This window comes from Bufo bufo, chromosome 1, assembly GCF_905171765.1.
Source record: "Bufo bufo chromosome 1, aBufBuf1.1, whole genome shotgun sequence".
NCBI classification, from domain to species: domain Eukaryota; kingdom Metazoa; phylum Chordata; class Amphibia; order Anura; family Bufonidae; genus Bufo; species Bufo bufo.
The window spans coordinates 198,273,849-198,294,115 of NC_053389.1; the positions used below are offsets into that span (position 1 = coordinate 198,273,849).

At 43.2% G+C, this 20,267-nt stretch overlaps 1 protein-coding gene across 2 annotated transcripts in view; it reads left to right on the forward strand.

Moving 5' to 3' along the window:
* The window catches only part of SYT3 (synaptotagmin 3), a 349,741-nt gene that overhangs the window by 245,598 nt on the left and 83,876 nt on the right, over positions 1-20,267 (forward strand). For both annotated transcript variants that reach the window (XM_040434094.1, XM_040434101.1), the window contains exons 4-5: positions 2,439-2,811; positions 13,907-14,456. In XM_040434094.1, the coding sequence (XP_040290028.1) occupies positions 2,439-2,811; positions 13,907-14,456 (923 nt within the window). The remainder of the gene's footprint in view (positions 1-2,438; positions 2,812-13,906; positions 14,457-20,267) is intronic.

The window sequence follows — 20,267 nt, forward strand, 5'->3', positions numbered from 1 at the left end:
ATGTCAGTATATCTTATGCTATCATTAACATACAGTAGATACCTACTTCTGTCAACTACATATAGTATTTGCATGGAAGATTTGCACAAAACCTTTAAGACTAGGGAAGACCTGCAATGCAGGCCTTGTACATACTAACAGAGCACAATGAGAATTCTATTTAAACATTGGTTAGATTGAAGGTGTTTTGAATATATCAGATATGATCCATTTGTGTTACTTGCTAGAGTAACATTTGAGAAGGTCATGAGCTCCTGGTAAGAAGAAAGGCTTTAATACAACATTTACATAGAGACAATAGTATCTGGCTAGCAAATTCAGCGCTTCGACTGAAGAAAGGCTTTTAAATGAAATGTAATAAGAGATTTTTATGAGCTTCATAAATGTTAATATTGACTCGGGATGAGAAAAATTTACATTTTCATTCTACTTTTATTCCTTTTATGTGTTTATAAAGTAGCTTTGTATTCAGAAGGGGTACTCTTAAATAGGTTATCTGACAAATTTAAAACTTTTTTTTTACTCACATTATCTGGAGGACTTTTTTCCTTCTCTGAGGGTGGGCAGCAGCTCATCACATTAGATAATCAAGTGCCTGCATCTCCAAGGAAGCAATGCAATATTAGCTCTTGTTAACTATTTTTCTCCTCTTCGTAGAAAATAATCCCTCACATATATCCTCAGAGATACATACGGGATGTTATGCCCTCCTCCAATTTTCTTCTTCACGATCTAGAGAGCTATAACTATACATTTCTATGAATTTAGAAGTATAGATAAATAATTGACAGGTGTCTAAACCAGTTCACTGGGAGATCACTACACCAGCACTGAGAAGAGGGAGTAGTGAAGCCACTGAGCATGTTAGTCTAACAGTACGGGGTTCTACTAGAGAGGAAAATGTTATGTATATAAAAAACAAAACCATATTCTTAATGCTTGTATATTGCAATAATACTTCATTTGCAACTCTCTAATCATAGCATAGTAATACTTTTAATGGGATCAGATAGTGTTATAGTCTTCAGTGAAGAAATGGATGGCTACCTAGGCAACCAGGGAAGGTCGGATAAAAGGCTCATCTAAAAGGCAGAAAATTGTCCCTCTAAGTACACCCTTCAGCTAGAATACTTTTTGAATCATACATTACATAGTTATGAATTGTACATTAGTAATATGATTGTGAAAAGGTTTTATGTTGCTAATTAATACAATGCCTAGTTAAAGGCTGCAACACAGTGTTTGGTAAAGTACAGGATAGGGGGTATATCTCACCAAGAATGCTTAGAGCGGTGAGCTAAAAATAATCCAGATAAGCTGGGTTACTTCAGCAAAGTGTATTTTGCTGAGATTCTTTTTTAAATATATGTATGTTTGATGGGCAGGATTTTTTATGGAATGGCAGATAAGTTTGGTAGTGGGACTTGCTATTCCCTCCTCACTCCAATACCTTTTCTCCTAACCTGAGGCAACCCAGATGTGGCTCCTGGACTTTTTATTGGGGGAATAAATACAGGGCTGAAAGGCACATCCAGTGCCAGAGCGTGGAAGTTGCATGGTCTGCTAGCTGTATGAAGCCTGATCTTCTGTTATGTTGAAAATGCCTTGGTGAGGTAACCAATATATAGTTAGAGGCCAGAAGTGCAAGAATTTATTTTGTTTATATTCATGTGTATTTATGTTTTTTTTTTTTTTTGATTGACCAAAGTGAAGACTGAACTTTGATGCCACCGTTTTGTTAGGATCAAAATTAACCTGATTTGGACTTTTAAACTGTTGAAGCCTGTGAAGTCTGTCATTGCCAACCCTGCCCACATGTACAGATCCCGACAATGCATAAATATATATAAATATAAAACTTTTGCCTGAAGGGGTTTTATGGAGAAGGGCATGCAATTTTGATGGTCTATTACCATGTGTGTATGTGGCCTATACTCAACAAGGCTTCTTTTGTAGAAATACAGTAGTACTGGTCTCACCATATGGAAAACTACAGGACTACATGATCCAGTACCTCTGCACTCACTATAATTATGCCCCTGTTTTGAAGGGTCTGACTGTATATAACACTTGATTTTGACTTATTGATTGGACTTGCATTACATACAGCAGCCAAGCAGTATGGCTAAACTGAATGTAGCTGGTAGCCTTCAAATGAGATTTGTACTGTCAATGGCTTTGTGGCTAACACTGTTCACTAGCACTCACTGGCTAGGAACAGCATTTTTTGCAAAATGTAGTGGATGTAAAATACCTTTATTTATGAAATGTAAACTCCTCAGTTATTACATTCTCAGTCTCTGAACTTCTAAATAATTACATATGTAGAATGGGCTACATGGTTGGCTTTGTTGCCATATTATGTGTTGTAGTATTAATGACCATAATACATCAATTGTTGATTTTTCCCACATACTCATGCTGACCTTTTCTTCCAGAGGTCTCCGTCAGTCTTCTATCGGTTATTGTCACCTTCTGCGGAATAGTTCTCCTTGGAGTCTTGCTCTTTGTCTCTTGGAAGTTATGCTGGATTCCATGGAGGGACAAAGGTTCAACTCAGAAGAAGGATCATGGACACCATGGCCACCTCCACCACTCCCACTATGGGGATTTATTGGTGGAGCGTGTAGAGCTTGGACAGGAGATGCCAGAACGTTCATATTTGGACATGGACTCTTACCCAGAAACTAACATTAAAATAAGTCAGACATCTCCTGACATACCAGTTGACAGCCAGGGTGTGGCCAAGGAATCTCAGATGCCTTATGCACAGTCACACCAGCAAGTGGCTAACATTGTTCCGACTACCAGGTAACAATTTTGCTATTGCTACATTTTTCACAGTATTTTATGATTGCTGTCATTTTGTGCTTCTCGTTGGGATGAGTATGGTAAGTAAAAAGAGCACAGCAAACCAGTGTCAACTGGTTGGAATCCACTTTATGCATATTGTATATAACGATTTCCCTAAACCTAACCACTGATAAAGGTTCCATCACAATAGTTTTAAGGAGGACTAGTCATCTCTCTCTGTTTAGTAAATACTGAACTCCTCCATGACAAAACAATGCTGGTGCATCTTTTCTTGAAAGCTCTGTTTTGCACAATTTATCTGTTATTTCTCTTGGAAATGTATCAATCAGTTGCCATTGGGCATTACCATTCCTCATATCCCTACACAACTGGACACTTTCAGCACTGATTGGACAGAGTGTCAGAGTATGTAGTGACATGCCTAACTGCCAAGGGGAAGAGTAACACTCAGTTTACAATTTATTCACAAATTCTGAGGAGTTTAATAGCATCAGTTTTATTATGTGTATCCATTGTAAATGTTTAGATGTGAAGTGGCTGCATGTTTCTGCTATCCTGCTTCCTCCACCCCTCCCCATTACTTCCGATTTATGCTACATCTCCAAGTAGAATTCCTCTCCATGTGCCAGCTCTTGTTTTCTTAGTAGGTATTTGGCTGACCTCTGCACATTGGCAGTGTTTAAAGTTTACCGCACATGTATAAAATTAAATATGCAGCACTTTTATTACTAGGCCTCCGGGAGACTTTTGAAAGTCTCTCTTAATTTGAAGAGTTTCACTGACTTATCTTGCATAAAATGCTAGATATAATTCCACGACTGGATAATTATCTGTCCACTGGATACTTCATATTAATTTTCATTAGCCTTATATATCTTACAAGCACAAGTTTAACTTTTGTTGCAGTGTGTGTTTTCATAAAATATTAACTTCTTGTAAGGAAGATACGTATTCTATAACTGTATACATAGATATTGTATACTGTCCTGATGAAGGGGGCTCTCCGCCCCTGAAACGCGTTGACTAAAAATGAAAAAAGTATTGTGTTACCAATACATACCGGCTCCTGACTCCTGCTGACAGCGCCATCCAAAGGTTCATCTTTTTTTCTTCTTCTGCAACATAACTGTATACATAAGCTTACTGATCTGGATACTATGTGGCTGTTATTATTGCAGGGCTTTAGCTTACTAATCTAAACATATACACTATTTAGCCATTGCTATTTAACTCTTGATTTTCCTCTTGATTTTTGTATAGGCCAGGTATCAGCAGCAACATCTTGTCTGGCCCTGTAATGATTCTGCTGATGACTGACACTCATCCTTGGTGCACTAAAGCCTTGATAGTCATATGAATTAAAACACATATTTTTCTGTAACTGTACAATAGATCAACAGGGGAAAGGTATGCTTGCATTCAGCAGGGTCAGCCCTGCCAAGCATTATTCCTAGTTTAATAGGGTTGATCCTGCTGACAGATGCTCTCTTATTCTGTGTAGAATGTATGAAATAACAAAATAAATCATACTCACCTTAACAATCCCCTGCTGCTTCAGTTCCAATGTTTTCCGGGTCCCCCAGTAGTCTCTACTACTTGTTCTCTGTCAAAACAAACAAATGACTAGTACAGTCTGCCACTGGACACAGCACTGACCCGCTACTGCCTACACCTTTATGTTTTGAGAGTAGATACTGATGAGCAACCAGAGAAGCACCAAAACTAAAGAGGGATTGGTAACATAATTTTTTTTTGTTATGCTATAACATTTTAGACTGTTTCCAAAATATTATTTTATGGTTGGACAACCATTTTAAATAGGATTCAGAGGGGCAAATGTCCAATTCTATACTTTCTGTACCAATTCCTCTTCATTTTCATGACCTCTGCTTGGTGCAATTCACAGGGAAACTTTATTGTTTACCATAGGAAGAAAATCTATCCTGGTCATGTAAGGATCATACATACAGGGGCATGGCTACTTACAAGAAAGAGCACTGATAACTGTACTGTGACTGTAACGAGCCATGGACCATGTGTCCATCACAATACCAGGAAAGATTTCCAAACCCTCAAGTAAACTATGAAGGTTCCCATTATAAAATAGGGGCAGAAACCTTGAAAACCATAACGTATTGATGCAGAAAGCGTAATATAAAAAACTATGCACCTTTTTCTACCATGCATGAGATACAGTTGGGCAGGATTGAAGCGCTCACCACAAGGCCTCCATACTTGAACCCGACCATCATTGGATCCCAAACAGAACCTGAATTTGTCACTAAAGATAATATAGTTCCAGTCTGTAGCAGTCCAGGTTTCTCATTCACAACACCACTGCAAACGAAGGTGAAGGTGGCTTGCTGTCAATGGCAGAACACGTTATGTGCTCTGTGACACCTGATTTCCTTCTGCTAAGCACCTGCAAATGGTTCAGGCAGAAACAGGGGTGTGTAATTAAGGTCCCACCTGTGTCTGGATGGTGGACAACAGAACTGTGGGAGCTGCTTGTGCTTTTCAGCAGATCAAACAATCTTCTCTAATGGCCTGTTTGCCATGCGTGTATGGCCTCACATAACCATCGCTCCCTAACAACTAGGTCAGAGGGGTTTAGATGCTGGGCAATTCGTCAAAATTACCAACCTGATTCACTCAGTCCAATGATGTGCCCCCTCTCAAGGTCTGTCAACTGTGCAGAATGTCTTCAAGTGAGCCAAAGAGGCATGTCTAGCATTAAAATCTCTCACCAAGAGGTACACTACCCATTAATAGTCCCTAGAGCCTTTTTTATAAGGAAGCGGGGAAAGAACTTTTATGCCTTCTTTTGGCAAGACCGAGTGTTTAATCAGACTGGTTGGTTCCCTCCACCAAGGCAACTCCTTTAGGTTTAGCCCAAAGTCAAACTGGTAAGTTGGCACAGTAGGTCCACACCCACTATCCATTACACTAGTAAGCTCAAGAAGAGCAACAGACATGGTGATTATATGTCATAAGGCAATGTTTTGTAACAAAATGAATATACTTTATTACAAGAAACCACAATATTCCTTTAAGAATGATGAACATTGCCAGGATTTAGACATCATCAGAACCGGGTCACTGGAGATGTAATTTGCATTGAGCCACAATGCAATGATAGTTTAAACAGTGGGATTGAAATGTGCCCCTGGAGTACTTAACAGGTTTAAATATGCAAATCTCAAATATCACACACAATTATTTTCATGTCAGTCAAATGAATATATACAAATCGGAACCCACTTGGGGTTTCATTGTATTACAGAAAAAAAGGCTCATTCACTATCCAAGTATTTATTTTAATGTGGTTACAGATCTCATATGTAACGTGTTGTTAGGAATGACATTGAAAGCTGAAGGTTGTCCCACAGATAACGTTATTGCATAGCTTTGTAGTGTGCACGCTTTGAAATAGTCACATCATACTTTTATTTTAAGTTAACTGTTTCTAGTTCTCAAAGAACATTTTAAAAACTTTAAGGTTATCCACCCAAAGTACACTAATCCAAAGATGTTATTGTTCTATTGTTTGGTCCAAGCAATTCATTTAATGGGAACAACTACTCTTGTTTTGTTCTTAAGATTAATGCCTCCATTTACACGTCAGTGTTTGGTCAGTGATTTCCATTAGTAATATTGAGCCAAAACCAGGTGTGGCTCTAAACACAGAACAGGTGCAGATCTTTCCCTTATACCTTATCTCCGTGGAGGCTCCAATCCTGGCTTTGGCTCACAATCACTGATCGAAATCACTGACCAAACACGGAACACTGTGAATGAGGCATAAAAGTCCAGACATTAAAAAGGAATTCCTTGGACTTTCCAGAGGAAGTGATTTTAAGATTGAACCTTCCTCTATACAGAACATGTACATTCATTTTGAATTGCCTCAAAATCTTTGTTGTTACCATTGTACACACAAGATATGTCATCAAAAATGTCTAATGGATTATTTGTGAATAATCCCATAAAAACAGACCTTATTGGCAAATGATTAGATCCAAAGTCAGCTCCAAATGGGGTTGTCTTATGCTGGACCTATGGGTTCCATATTATGTCAGAGCCTTGGTACATCAGAGGATACTCCGTTACTATGATGGACCAGCTACAAAAACAGAACAAACAAAAGACAACACGAAAGCCCCAAAAAAGAAATGAAACCTGAAGGACCACTGTACATTCTTAGGGATTAATCCAGGGATGGCCAACCTGAGGCTCTCCATCTGCTGAAAAACTATACTCCCAGCATGCCCAGACTGCCTACAGCTATCAGCCTACAGCAGGGCATAGTGGGAGTTGTAGTTTTACAACAGGTTGGCCATGCCTGCGCTAGACAATCACTACAGGGACAAGTACAACTGGGAATTAAACATACCACTGGGTCATCAGGGAGGACACTTTATGCCACTTGAGAAATATGTGTCACTATTGAATTTAGCTCACAGAGAATTACCTAGACTAATTTTGTAGCAAAATTCGACTCAGAGAAGTGTCATTTTAATTATAGTTCTTCTGACTTTTTATTGAAGAACACTGCAGTCAGCCTTACCTTCACCTGAATTAGCTGATAGCAGAGAAGAATAGATTACATTAAACTACATTGGTATAATTTTCAATAGAAAAGAATTCCAATAAGCAGCAAACTCTGCTATTACTGATTCATTCCAGGACGCCAGTACTGCCAGACAGTATATACAAATGTCTTATTACATTTCACTGTTGACAGGCAAATTCAAGAATTCAAGTGTTCTGCTAGAAAATAACGACCTAAAATATTAATAGCGATACATGATACATCCAGCTTGGGAAGACAACAAATAATATCATGAAGTACTTTCAGCTTACATATCATGGAAGAAATGTCTTAAGCTTCATTGTGAAAGTGAAATTCCTCTCCTTAGGCAGAATTCTATGACTATTATTCTGAGTGGCTGAAAGCCACCCACACCTGAACACCTAGTTATGGAACACACCTACAGGATCTCACACATTCAAATGTTTTCTTAAGGGCTTGTTCACACAACCGTGTGAAGCCCGTGCCCTTGCTGTGGTCCGCAATGCACGGACACCGACCGTGGCCCAGTTGCATGGGGATCGCGGACCCATTCACTTGAATGCGTCCGCGATCCTTCGGTTCCGCAAAAAGATTGATCATGTTCTATCTTTTTGCGGTGCGGAGGCATGGAACGGAATCCCAGGAAGCCCCCTATAGTGCATCCGTAGTGTTCTGTTCCGTGCTTCCGTTCCGCATCTCCGGATTTGCGGACCCATTGAAGTGAATGGGTCCGCATCCGTGATGCGGAATGCACGCGGAACGATGCCCGTGTATTGCGGATCCGCAAATGGGGGCCGCAATATGGTGACCGGCAGCACACGTTCGTGTGAATGAGCCCTAAGTGTTACTTATTTATGAGTCCCTTTCAATGTCATAATCAAGTTGGTTCCACCAGTGCCTTGAATGCCCTCAACCAGTAGTTTCCTCAAATGTCCTAAACAAGTAGATACTACCAATGTCCTGACTGAGTAGACTCCCACAATGTCTTGAACAGGTAGGTACCACAAATGTCATAAACCAGTAGGTTCCGCAAATATATGCAATGAGTAGGCACCGATAATATTTTTAACAGTTTTCATCAATGGATTTAGTAAGTTTGGTTCCACTAACATCTTGAACAAATAGGTTACACTGAAGTCTTGAACAATTAGGTTTGAGCAGTGTTCTGATCAGGTGGGTTTATCCAATGTTTTGAATGCATAGGTTTGCAAAACATCCTGTATTAGGCCTCATGCACACAACCGTGCCGTTTTTTGCGGTCCGCAAACAGCGGATCCGCAAAAAACGGAAGCCGCCCGTGTGCCTTCCGCAATTTGCTGAACGGAACGGGCGGCCCATTGTAGAAATGCCTATTCTTGTCCGCAAAATGGACAAGAATAAGATATGCTATATTTTTTTTGCGGGGCCACGGAACGGTGCAACGGATGCGGACAGCACACGGAGTGCTGTCCGCATCTTTTGCGGCCCCATTAAAGTGAATGGGTCCGCATCCGAGCCGCAAAAACTGCGGCTCAGATGCGGACCATAACTACAGTCGTGTGCATGAGGCCTTAGTGTGTAGCTGAGCAAATTGGGTTCACCGATGTCTTTGACAGGACTGGTGCAAGGATTTTTGCCACCCTAGGCAAAAGCTAATTTTGCTGCCCCCTTGACTCCGCCCATTGACCCGCCCCTTTTTTGTCCTCACATCCTCAGCTGTGATCTATAGGCTCCCATGCTATGTACATACATCCTCAGTCTGATTTATAGGCTCCCATGCTATGTACATACATCCTCAGTCTGATCTATAGGCTCCCATGCTATGTGTATACATCCTCAGTCAGATCTATAGGCCCCCGTGCTATGTATAGACATCTGTCACCTGTATGTCACCTCTCCATCCCATAGCCCAGCTCCGTCCCAGCCTCTCACACATCCTGCCAGAACTAATCGCCTCCTCCGGGATGTTCTCCCCTCATTCATTTCTCGCTCTCCCTCCCAGGACAGCATGTCCCCATACAGCCCCCATCCCGCGACTTACAACTCTTTTGCCAGCACCATGGCCACTCCTTGCGCCTCCCGATCTTCTCCTCCGCTAATACCGGCCCCGAGTGAAGTTTACCGGCCACTTCCTACTCCGCACTGCACTGGGGGCGGGGCGTTGCTGCAGCAACTACTACATCACGGCCAGAGCGGCGCCCCCAGCAAGAGTGCGCTCTACGCGGTGGCCTACTTTGCTTATGGGTGTCACCGGCCCTGGTCTTTGATGAGTGTCCTGAACAAGTGTCACTAATAACCAAAAGAAGTATGTTCCCCCAGTGTCATGTGTAGGTTCGCACAATGACATGGAAAAGTAGATGCTACCAATGTTCTAACTGAGTAGGTTTCACGACACTCTTTAATAGGTAGGTTGCATTCATCTATTAAATGGATCTGTTCCACTATTGACCTGAATGAGTAAATTCTGATGTTTGTTTTCACTATAGAGATCATTACCTTCGGATAATGATCTGTGATGAAATGGCTGCATACCTGTGGTCACCCTTTAGCCATGGTTACTAGCACTTAGTAGTGTCCATTAGACATACTGGGGAGGCCTAGCATGATAAAATCTATTTAAGTGTAGATTGGACCTCTGTTGCTGTCATTGACCATGTAGACAGTCTACTACTGCAGAATATAACTTTTTCCCCCACATGAAAACTACGGATTTCTTCTATGTACCCTCATATGTCATGTTTTTACATTACTTGTTTTTGCCACAAAGCTTCCTGTTTCTGAAATTTAAGAAGCCTACTTTGTTCCGGAAACAGTGCCACTCATGTCTATAGGCTGTGCTTGGTATTGCAGCTTCATCACAGTCAAATGGGGTGAATGAGTATGAGCTGCAATTCCATATACAGCCTATAGACAAGAAATTAACTTTTCAGCTGAAAAACTTTTTGATTATTATTTTTAAAGGGCTTCTGTCACCCCACTAAACTATTTTTTTTTTTGTGTACTTATAATCCCTATCCTGCGATATTGCTATACATTATATTATTAATAATTTTCGTTCAGTAGATTTGGCAAAAACCTTACTTTTATGATATGCTAATTACCTTTCTACCAGCAAGTAGGGCGTCTACTTGCTGGTAGCAGCCGCAGAAAACCGCCCCCTCGTCGCGTTGATTGACAGGGCCAGCCGGGATCTCCTCCTCCGGCCGGCCCTGTCAGCATTTCAAAAATCGTGCGCCTGTGTTGATTCGGCGCAGGCGCTCTGAGATAAGGTGGCTCGCCTCCTCAGCACTCCCTCAGTGCGCCTGCGCCGATGACGTCACCGAAAGAGAAGACGTCATCGGTGCAGGTACTGAGGGAGTGCTGAGGAGGCGAGCCTCCTTATCTCAGAGCGCCTGCGCCGAATCAACACAGGCGCGAGATTTTTGAAATGCTGACAGGGCTGGCCGGAGGAGGAGATCCCGGCTGGCCCTGTCAATCAACAAGAGGAGGGGGCGGTTTTCTGCAGCTGCTACCAGCAAGTAGACGCCCTACTTGCTGGTAGACAGGTAATTAGCATATCATAAAAGTAAGTTTTTTGCCAAATCTACTGAACGAAAATTATTAATAACATAATGTATGGCAATATCGCAGGATAGGGACACACACAAAAAAAAAAAAATAGTTTAGTGGGGTGACAGAAGCCTTTTAAAGGGAACTATGTAGTCATCATGTTTTACATTATACATTTACCTTCATCATTTCTTAGTTATTCAAAAGAAGCAATGCATCAGTCTTCTTTAGCTCTGGTGCATTTTGCTCCATAAATTAATATAACAGAAAACATGCAGTGGACTGTGAACAAATTACCTTTGAACTATTCCCGAATTATCTGAAATTAAATAAAAACTGCTATCTCGTTTGTTATTGTTGCGGTCTGAGGATCTATGGACTAACGAGTCAGATCTAGATGGTAAGGCAGCAAACTGATGGCAGACTTTTATCTGACAGTCTTGTATTGAACCAGTGAGTACTCTCTCAGAGATTTTCCCACTTAACTGTCACTGTGAGGCGGGATGCTGTCAGTACGGATTACCCCAGATCACAGCTGTCACCTGTGCTTATCGGCCGGGCTGCCTGGTTTGGCCATCTTATGTTAACTTTGACTTCAGGCGCAGACACCAGGCGCCCGGCACTGACAACAGCGTGGCTTTCTATTGACTTTTTTTTTTAGAAACGTACAAATATTTTCTGGGCTCGCAAATTTCGATATCATGGGTGGGATAAAAAAATAAATTTTTGTTTTTGCATTTCTTTGTTAGATGAAATGTCATGATTTATCAAATTTTCCAATAAAAACTATTTGTTTTGTAATAATTTTTAATGGTATGCACACTTTTGCTCACATATCCTTATGGTCACATTACTGAGGTTCTGTACAGAGGTTATTAGTAGTGTTCAGGGTAAATTCAATTCGCCGCAAGGCCATATTTCCTCATGCTTCGTGGTAGCGAATCGATTTTCCCTAAATGACGGTAAAAAATCATACTTACCTCATCCGTTTGAGCGCAAAGAGCTGGCGGCCGCCATCTTGATTGAAGATCTCACATAAAATCCTGTGTGCGGTGACATATGACATCACCCCACTGGCCAACGTGATGACGTCATCACGGGCCATGAGAGATTTAGCGCTATATCTTCAAACAAGTTGGCGGCGACCAGCCCTTCGCGATCAAATGGATGAGGTATGATTTTATTTTAAATTTTTTTAAATTTTACACTTTAATGTTAATGTCAGCTGCAGCAATCAGCTATGAATGCGGCATCTAAGGGGTACAATGATGGAGGCGGTGCAATCACCACTCACTGTCATTGCAACCCCTACTTACAAAGAAATGCGCTTTGTGACAAAGTAATTAGCCACAAACTGATTATTTTATAAAATTCGGCAAAGCAGCCGAATCGAATACTTCACTCATCACTAGTTATTAGTGTTTGTGGTGTTTAAGTTCTGGGGTCCACAATCTATGATTTCAAAATAGAAATGAGCAACTCGATTCAAAAGAATTGATTTGTCGCATCAAGCAGAGTTGTGCGCTTGCAACGGGGTGCCCCCGAAGCTGAGGAAACTCCTCCTGCCACTTAATTAACAGAGCTGGACATCTCGACTGGCCCTGACAATTTTACGCATGCGCCATTGTTCCAAGTAGCGGTGCAAGCACAGAGGTTTTGCTTTTGTGTACCGGTGCATGCGCAGTTGCTTCTCCAGTAGAGAAGTAGAGCCTATGCGCTTGTGCCGCTACTCAGAGCAGCACACCTGTGCAATATTCACGCTGTCTAATCAGCACCTTGATATGCCACACCTGTGAGGTGGGATGGATTATCTTGGCAAAGGAGAAGTGCTAACACAGACTTGGACAGATTTGTGAACAATATTTGAGAGTAATGGGTCTTTTGTGTATGTAGAAAATGTTTCAGATCTTTGAGTTCAGCTCATGCAAATTGGGAGCAAAACCGAAAGTGTCGCGTTTATATTTTTGTTCAATGTATATTTTAGTTAATTGCGTTACATGTGGATTTTGTCACAGATTTTTATTGCGGATTCGCCACAGATTTCACCCTTTGCATTACAAAGGGCGAAATCTGCACTGAAAATCCACACAAACAATTGACATGCATGCCGTCTAATTACGTGCAGAAAATGCCTGCACTCTTTAGATGAGAATTTGAAAATCTCATACTCTTAGCTGGTGCTGTATTATGTTGAACTCATGTAATGTGTACCGTGCATATGTGCCCTTAAAGGGGTTATCCCACAAAAAATATTCGACATTTTTCAAACCAGCACCTGGATCTGAATACCTTTGTAATTGCATGTAATTAAAAATTTGGTATATCCATTGAGTTATTAACTGAAGTCTTTCTCTATAGCGCCACCTGCTGTTTGCTTTTTTTCAAATACCTCTGCCCTGCACACTGAGATGGAAGCACGTGCTCAGCTCCATTTTTCAATTGCCAACAGCTGCAGTAGAAAGGACACGCCCCCTAAGCTGCCGGCTTGAAATAAATCGAGCAGAGCAATTGGAGCAATGAAAGAGGAGATCTCTGGATCCTTGTGAGGTTCAGGGCTTGTTCTAAGTTTGTTAGAAAGAGGTTGTGGTTTACTAAAAGATGTTGGATTTAATTTTTTTACATTAATCATGGGACAACCCCTTTAAGATAAAAAAGCTGGTCCTTCTATTGATCTAATACATAATCGATAAGTGTAGCTTTAGGGCTTATGGTTAAGTTCACACTTATGTTCACACTTCCATTTCCACAACGTTCTGCTGGATACTTAGTATGATGGATACCACCATTGCTAGATGGGGTCCTTTGGGGTTTTGGCATGGTGACTCTCATTTTGCATGGGTGATTCCTGACTTTTGACCTCCAAAAAAATAAATAAAATAAAAACAGGGCTATAAGGAATCTCCAAGTTTCTATGGCAATATCAAAATTCTTTAAACAATAGACTCAGTAAGACGTAGAAGAAATAATAGTTTCCTTTTGTTTAACTTCTAGATACAACACACTGCCCAGGCCTATGACACAGCAGTTATCCAGTCCTGACTTTTCAGGTCATGTGGATGAAAAACCGGAGCAGGCCACCAGTATTGGTCAGATTAAACCAGAGTTATACAAGCAGCGGTCAGCTGATGCAGAGATGAAGAAGCAGGAGGCCACTAGCTGTGGACGCATTAGCTTCATCCTACGCTATGGCTACAACACAGAGCAACTGGTCGTAAAGATATTGAAAGCTCTAGACCTACCAGCAAAGGATTCCAATGGGTTTTCAGATCCATACGTGAAGATGTATCTACTGCCTGACCGAAAGAAAAAGTTCCAGACTAAAGTTCACCGCAAGACTCTTAACCCAATCTTTAATGAGACATTCCATTTTAATGTGCCCTTTAACGACCTCCAGAACCGCAAACTCCACTTCAGCATCTATGACTTTGACAGATTCACCCGACATGACCTCATTGGACAGGTGGTGTTGGATAACTTGATGGATTTCTCAAATCCTACGGAAGAAACCCCCATCTGGAGAGACATCTTGGAAGCTAGTTCCGTAAGTGTTTAAGAGTAACGTGAGCATTGTCTGTCACATTGTTTATAGACTTTGCAGTTTTGCACAGCCTTGATAACAGGAAAGGGAACGGTGTATAAAAATTAGATAAAGATCATTTAGTAATCATCAATTACATCCATTGTGGTATTGATAGGTCATTATTTTTCTACATTGTTGTATTACTTTCTTATTTTCATCTATATTTTAAGTGTTATCTCTTTAAGAAAACCCTATTAGAAAATTTGGAGTTAATAGACCCCATATCGGACTCTCATCTACTTGCAAAGTGGAGAAGATCTTGTTCTGCAGAAACCACCTTTTTTGTGCATATTAGGCTACATGCACATGACCGTATGTGTTTTGCAGCCCGCAAATTGCATATTCGCAAAAAAAGAACGGATGACATCCGTATGCCATCTGTTTTTTTTTTGGGCGGATCTATTGTAACAATGCCTAAAACGGACAAGAATATGACATGTTATATTTTTTTTGCCGGGCTACGGAATGAATATACGGATGCGGATAGCACACAGTGTGCTGTCCGCACATAGACACGGAAACAAAATACGTTCATGTGAATGAGGCCTTATGGGCAGGGTAGATCATCAGTATTGCAGCACTGTGCAACCCCTTTAGCACTGTCTAAGATCTCTGGTGTCCACGTGAACAATCTTATATTATCCCTTATTAACTTTATCTTCTTGAGTGGCCGCAGTCTAATCAATTCTCTAATCAAAATAACCTTTATTGGAAATCACTGCAGTCTGTCACACTGCTGCTACGTAGATGCATCCTGTGATCATGCTCTGCTACTGCAATGTGTAACTGTGGATATTAACCATACACAGTGCATATACTATGCAGGATAAAGGACCTATTACATGCACCAATAATTGGCAGAAAAGAATGTTCCTTGTCGATTATTAATCAGTTTAAATGGCCCACCAATCAGGTGACATACTAGCAAATAGTGATCAGAACATTTATGACGGTATTAAAATGATCTTTTGTTGGCAGCACACCTCTGCATGTAAACAGGAGATGTGCTGCTTGCAATAATCTGAATGCTGGGTTCCTGGGTTCGAATCCGACCAAAAACAACATCTGCATGGAGTTTGTATGTTCTCCCTGTGTTTGCGTAGGTTTCCTCCGAGTAGTCCGGTTTCCTCCCACACTCCAAAGACCTACTGAAAGGGAACTTAGATTGTGCCTCATTCGGGACAGCCCGATGCTAATGTCTGTAAAGTGCTGAGGAATTTGTCAGTGCCATATAAGTGAGTATAATAAATAACTGGCCAGCCGCATGAACAATCTGATTGTTCATGTGACCATTTGAATGAGAAATCACCTGCCCCTTTGAAGGTCCTTAAAAGGGTTTTGCAGAAAATATTTATGGATTCTAGCATGTCTAATCTAAAGAAAGGGTGTGCACATGCTCACCTGCTCCACTCTGGTCAAAGACTAGCTTCAGTGGTGATGTGTCCCCAAGCGGCATGTCACTGTAAGTCATGGCTGCAGTGGCACTGCAGGAAAGGAGCCAGGGTGCAAGATTAGAGCAGTGGGGGCAGGTAGATATGAATCTGTCTTTAGGCCATACAGTACATACTAGTGATCATGAGTAAATAGTGAAGAATTCCTGAAAATCCCCTTTAAAGCGACCCTCCAGTTCAAGAAAATAAAATTCACATAAACTGAAAGAACAGAACACTTACCTGGTGACCTCCTTTTCATCTTTTCAGCTGCAGATATGTCTATTTCCAAGGTCCTCTTTAGAGATGAGCGAATTTCAAAAAAATTTGATTCGACCAGTTTGCCGAATTTTCCGAAAAGATTCGATCCGAATTTATTTGCGGCAAATCTCATTAAAAACAGCTATTTACTGGCTGCAGTGAGCCTGTATAGTGGTATAGAACACTGTGCCTTGCAGTAACATGCATAGGAAGTCTGCTGTGGTAGTGAAACAATACTGTGAGTCCGTATGACATGCACATGACAGTCATCGCTCTTAGAATCACTGCACACTTCACTGACCAAATAACTCAAGTGTGAACTCAACCTTACAGGTCGATGTTAGCGCCAGGTATAAAGAACCATGCAGAGGCCCAAGATCCTACTGTAGTGTGAAAGAGCTCACTCCTTTTACACCGTCGTCAGCTGATTCCACATAGATGTCTACAGAACCTCTTTTATTAAACGATTATACAAGTAGAGCCCCCCGACAGAGTGGAGAGGGTGTCAGCATTAAGTTTGTGTTGACGTCACTGATTATTTTGCCCTTCCTCTGATCCATCAGAACAATAACCCCCAAAAACGGATCCTGTCTGTTGAGCATCCGCCTTCACTCGGTCAGCATTTGGTCAGTAATCCATCAGTATTGCTAAAGCAAAAAAAAACAGGAGTGGATCCAAAACAGAGATGACACGTGAACTGAATATTTGTATGTCTTATGTGTTTTCTACTCACTCCTGTTTTTGGCTACCAAATTATAAGACAGTTATGATGGGACCATACAGGCCTTACAGCTGCTACACAGACAGGATCCATTGTGCGTCTCATTTTTCCTTCCTTCTGACAGATCAAAAGAAGGGTCAAATAATGATTATGTCAACCAGGCCAAAAAGGCAAAATAGTGGCCCAGTCATGGAGTAGGGAGGGTGGGAAAACAGCCCTAGAAGTCCACAGAGTGGTCCAATGACATAGTGTTGAGGTAGCAGCAGCATGAGGAGACCACAGAGTGGCCCAGTGACATAGTGTGGAGGTTGCAGCAGAAGCAGCATGAGGAGGCCACAGACTGGCAATGTGACATAGTGTGAAGGTGGCAGCAGCATGAGGAGGCCACAGACTGGCAAGGTGACATAGTGTGGAGGTGGCAGCAGCAGCAGGAGGAGACCTGAGTGGTGAGGTGGCAGAAGCATCAGGAGACCACAGAGTGACCCGGTGGCAGAGTAGGAAGGTGGGTGGCAATAACAGTACCCGCTGACGAGGGTGTGTGCAAGATGGAGCACTTGGCATCATATGTATGTCATCAGGCGAGTGGCAGCATCAGAATAGTAGCTGAGGCAGGTAGCCAGAAGAAACCGGTCTCTGTTGTCAAGGTTTGGGTGAGGCAGCATGGATGATCTAACCTTATGCATCAAGCATTGGTGGGTGGAAATCCGGGCAGATCCACACCTAAATCATCTTGACAAAGGTCAGTCTCTCCACATTTTGGACAGGCAAGTTCTCCTTGGGGTAACTATGGCCCCTGCTGCACTAAACACCCGCTTTGATGCCACACTACTGGCTGGGCAGGACAGCTTTTCCAGGGCACAAATCCAGTTTGGCTGCCCAGTAGTCCAGCAGATCTTCAATGTGGGGTGGCAAGGTGCTGTCCAAGTATGCCACCACCTGCTGGTTCAGGCTCTGCTCCAGGTCTAGATGCTGCTTCTGGTGAGTAGTTTCTTCACTAGGAGGGTTAAGAAAGCTGCTCATCATCGACTCTAGACTCAAGCTGATGCTGATAGAGCCGGAACTGCTCCTGCCACCCCCCCATCCCGCCACAGCAGCCATGGCAGTGGAACAAGAGCACAGAGGGCCCCCCAGCCACGTGTCAGATCTGCAGGAGGACGGACGATGGTGCAGATAGGCAGCGGCCAACTGACTACATAGGATGTCTCTATTGTAGTTCAGTTTGTCCTCCCTCTCAGCGAGTGTAAAAAAAGCCCCCATGTTGGACCGATAGCGAGGGTCCAACAAGGTGGAGAGTCAGAAGTCATCCCTCTGCCGAATGGTGACAATTCGTCTGTCACTACCAAAGCAAGTGAGCATGCAGCGGGCCATTTGCGCAAGTGACTCGGAGGGACTCCCTGCCTCCATCTTCACTGCATACTGCCACGGTGTGCCTGGGTCATCTGCCTCGTCTTCCTCATCTCCATCTTGCTCCTCCGGCTGCTCCTCCTCTCCTGTCACCTGCATGTAAAAACCACCCATTTCGCTACACATTGCTTGTGCTCCAATGTCCTCCTCCTCCTCCAGTTCAGCCCCACAGGGCTCATGTGGCCGTGAGATGTAGGCGCCACATCTCCAGTCCCCTGACCAGCCAGATGTACCAGCATCTGTTCCAGGACATGAAGCAGTGTAATGACGTCGTTCATCCCGTAGTCCTGGCGACTGACAAATAATGTTGCATCCTCAAAGGGCCTTAGCAAATGGCAAGTGTCATGCATGAGCTGCCACTGGGGCAGGTACTCCTGTCCGCTTGGATCATCAAGAAATCTTTTATGGCCTTTCTCTGTTTGTATAGTCGGTCCAACATATGGAGGGTGGAATTCCAATGGGTGGAAACGTGGCATATCAGCCTATATTGGGAGACCCTGTTCTGCCGCTGCAGCTCAAAGAGGGTGTGCTTGACAGTGCTTGAGTGGCTGAAGTAGGATGTTTTAGGATGTCTTGCAGATAAGTGGAAGACATCAGGAATCGCTTGACAACCAGATTGAACACGTGCGCCATGCAGGGCGCATGGCTCAGCCCTCATTAACGCAGCGCCGACACCATGTTCTTCCCGATGTTGGTCACCATGGTTCCGATTTTGAGTTGTCACGGAGGAAGCCAGAATTCGATTTCTTGATGAAGGACACTGAGCAGTTCCTCCCCTGTGTGACTCCGTTCGCCCAGGCAAACGAGGTGTAGAACAGCATGACACCACCATGCCCTGCACATGTGGTATGCTGGAGGAGCACTGTGAATTGTCCCTGCAGTGGAGGGTGAGGACATCGTGGAGGATGAGGAGGAAAAAGCAGACATTGTCGCAGGACCAACGGCGTGAGAACGTGGGGGCGGAAGGGGTGTCAGATGGCCAAGTCGCTGGTTTGGCTGGGCAGGAACCACATTTACTGAGGCCGTAAAGGACATATATTGTCCATGACCGTAGTTACAGCTCCACACATCGGCACTTCCATCCACTTTGGCAGACACAGACAGGCTCACGGACTGGCCCAACTTCTGTTCTACATATTTGTGCAGGGCTGTTACCGCCTTTTTCGCAAAGAAATGACTGCTTGGGACTCTCCACCTCGGCTTGGCACAAGCCATCTGTTCTCTGAAAGGCGCAGAGTCCACCACTTGGAAAGGGAGGGACTGCAGCACCAGAAACTTGGCCAGGAGCACATTCAGCCGTTGGATGAGTGCATGCATACTGTTGTCTCTTTCTTGGCAATCTCTTTTGTGTCATCGATTGCTGACGGAATGACTGATGAGGAGTAGGAGGGAGAGGAGCTTGAGCATCAGGACCAATAGATGATGGGAAGGACAGACAGCTCCCTTCGGCTGAGGTGATGAAGCCTTCACTGCCTGAAATCATGTGCGTGCCACTGGGTGATGCAGTGGTTGCTGCGGCAGGCTGGACCACCACATTGGAGCCACGGTTCTCCCATGCCACTTTATGGTGACGCTGCATATGTTGATGCAGGGCTGTGGTGCCAACATTGGCACCCTTGCCACGCTTCACCTTCTACCCACAAATTCGGCAAATGGCCATGTTCAATTCCTCTTGTGGCTTAACAAAAACTGTCACACCACCGAGTAGGTGATTTTGCCCCCAACACTCCGCACTGACTGACTGCTACCACTGCTGCCTCCGTGAACCCCTGCACCACTACTTTTCGAGCAGGTAGGCTCCTGCGAAGGGGGTGGTCTACCCTGGGCACGCTTGACTCCCGATCTCCCACTGCTGCCACCCTGCTGACTCTCAGCCACGCTACAGACTTGCTGGCTCCGCCACTGCCTCACACGCAAGCTGCCACCCTCTTCTTCCCGATAATGAAGAAGTCCCTT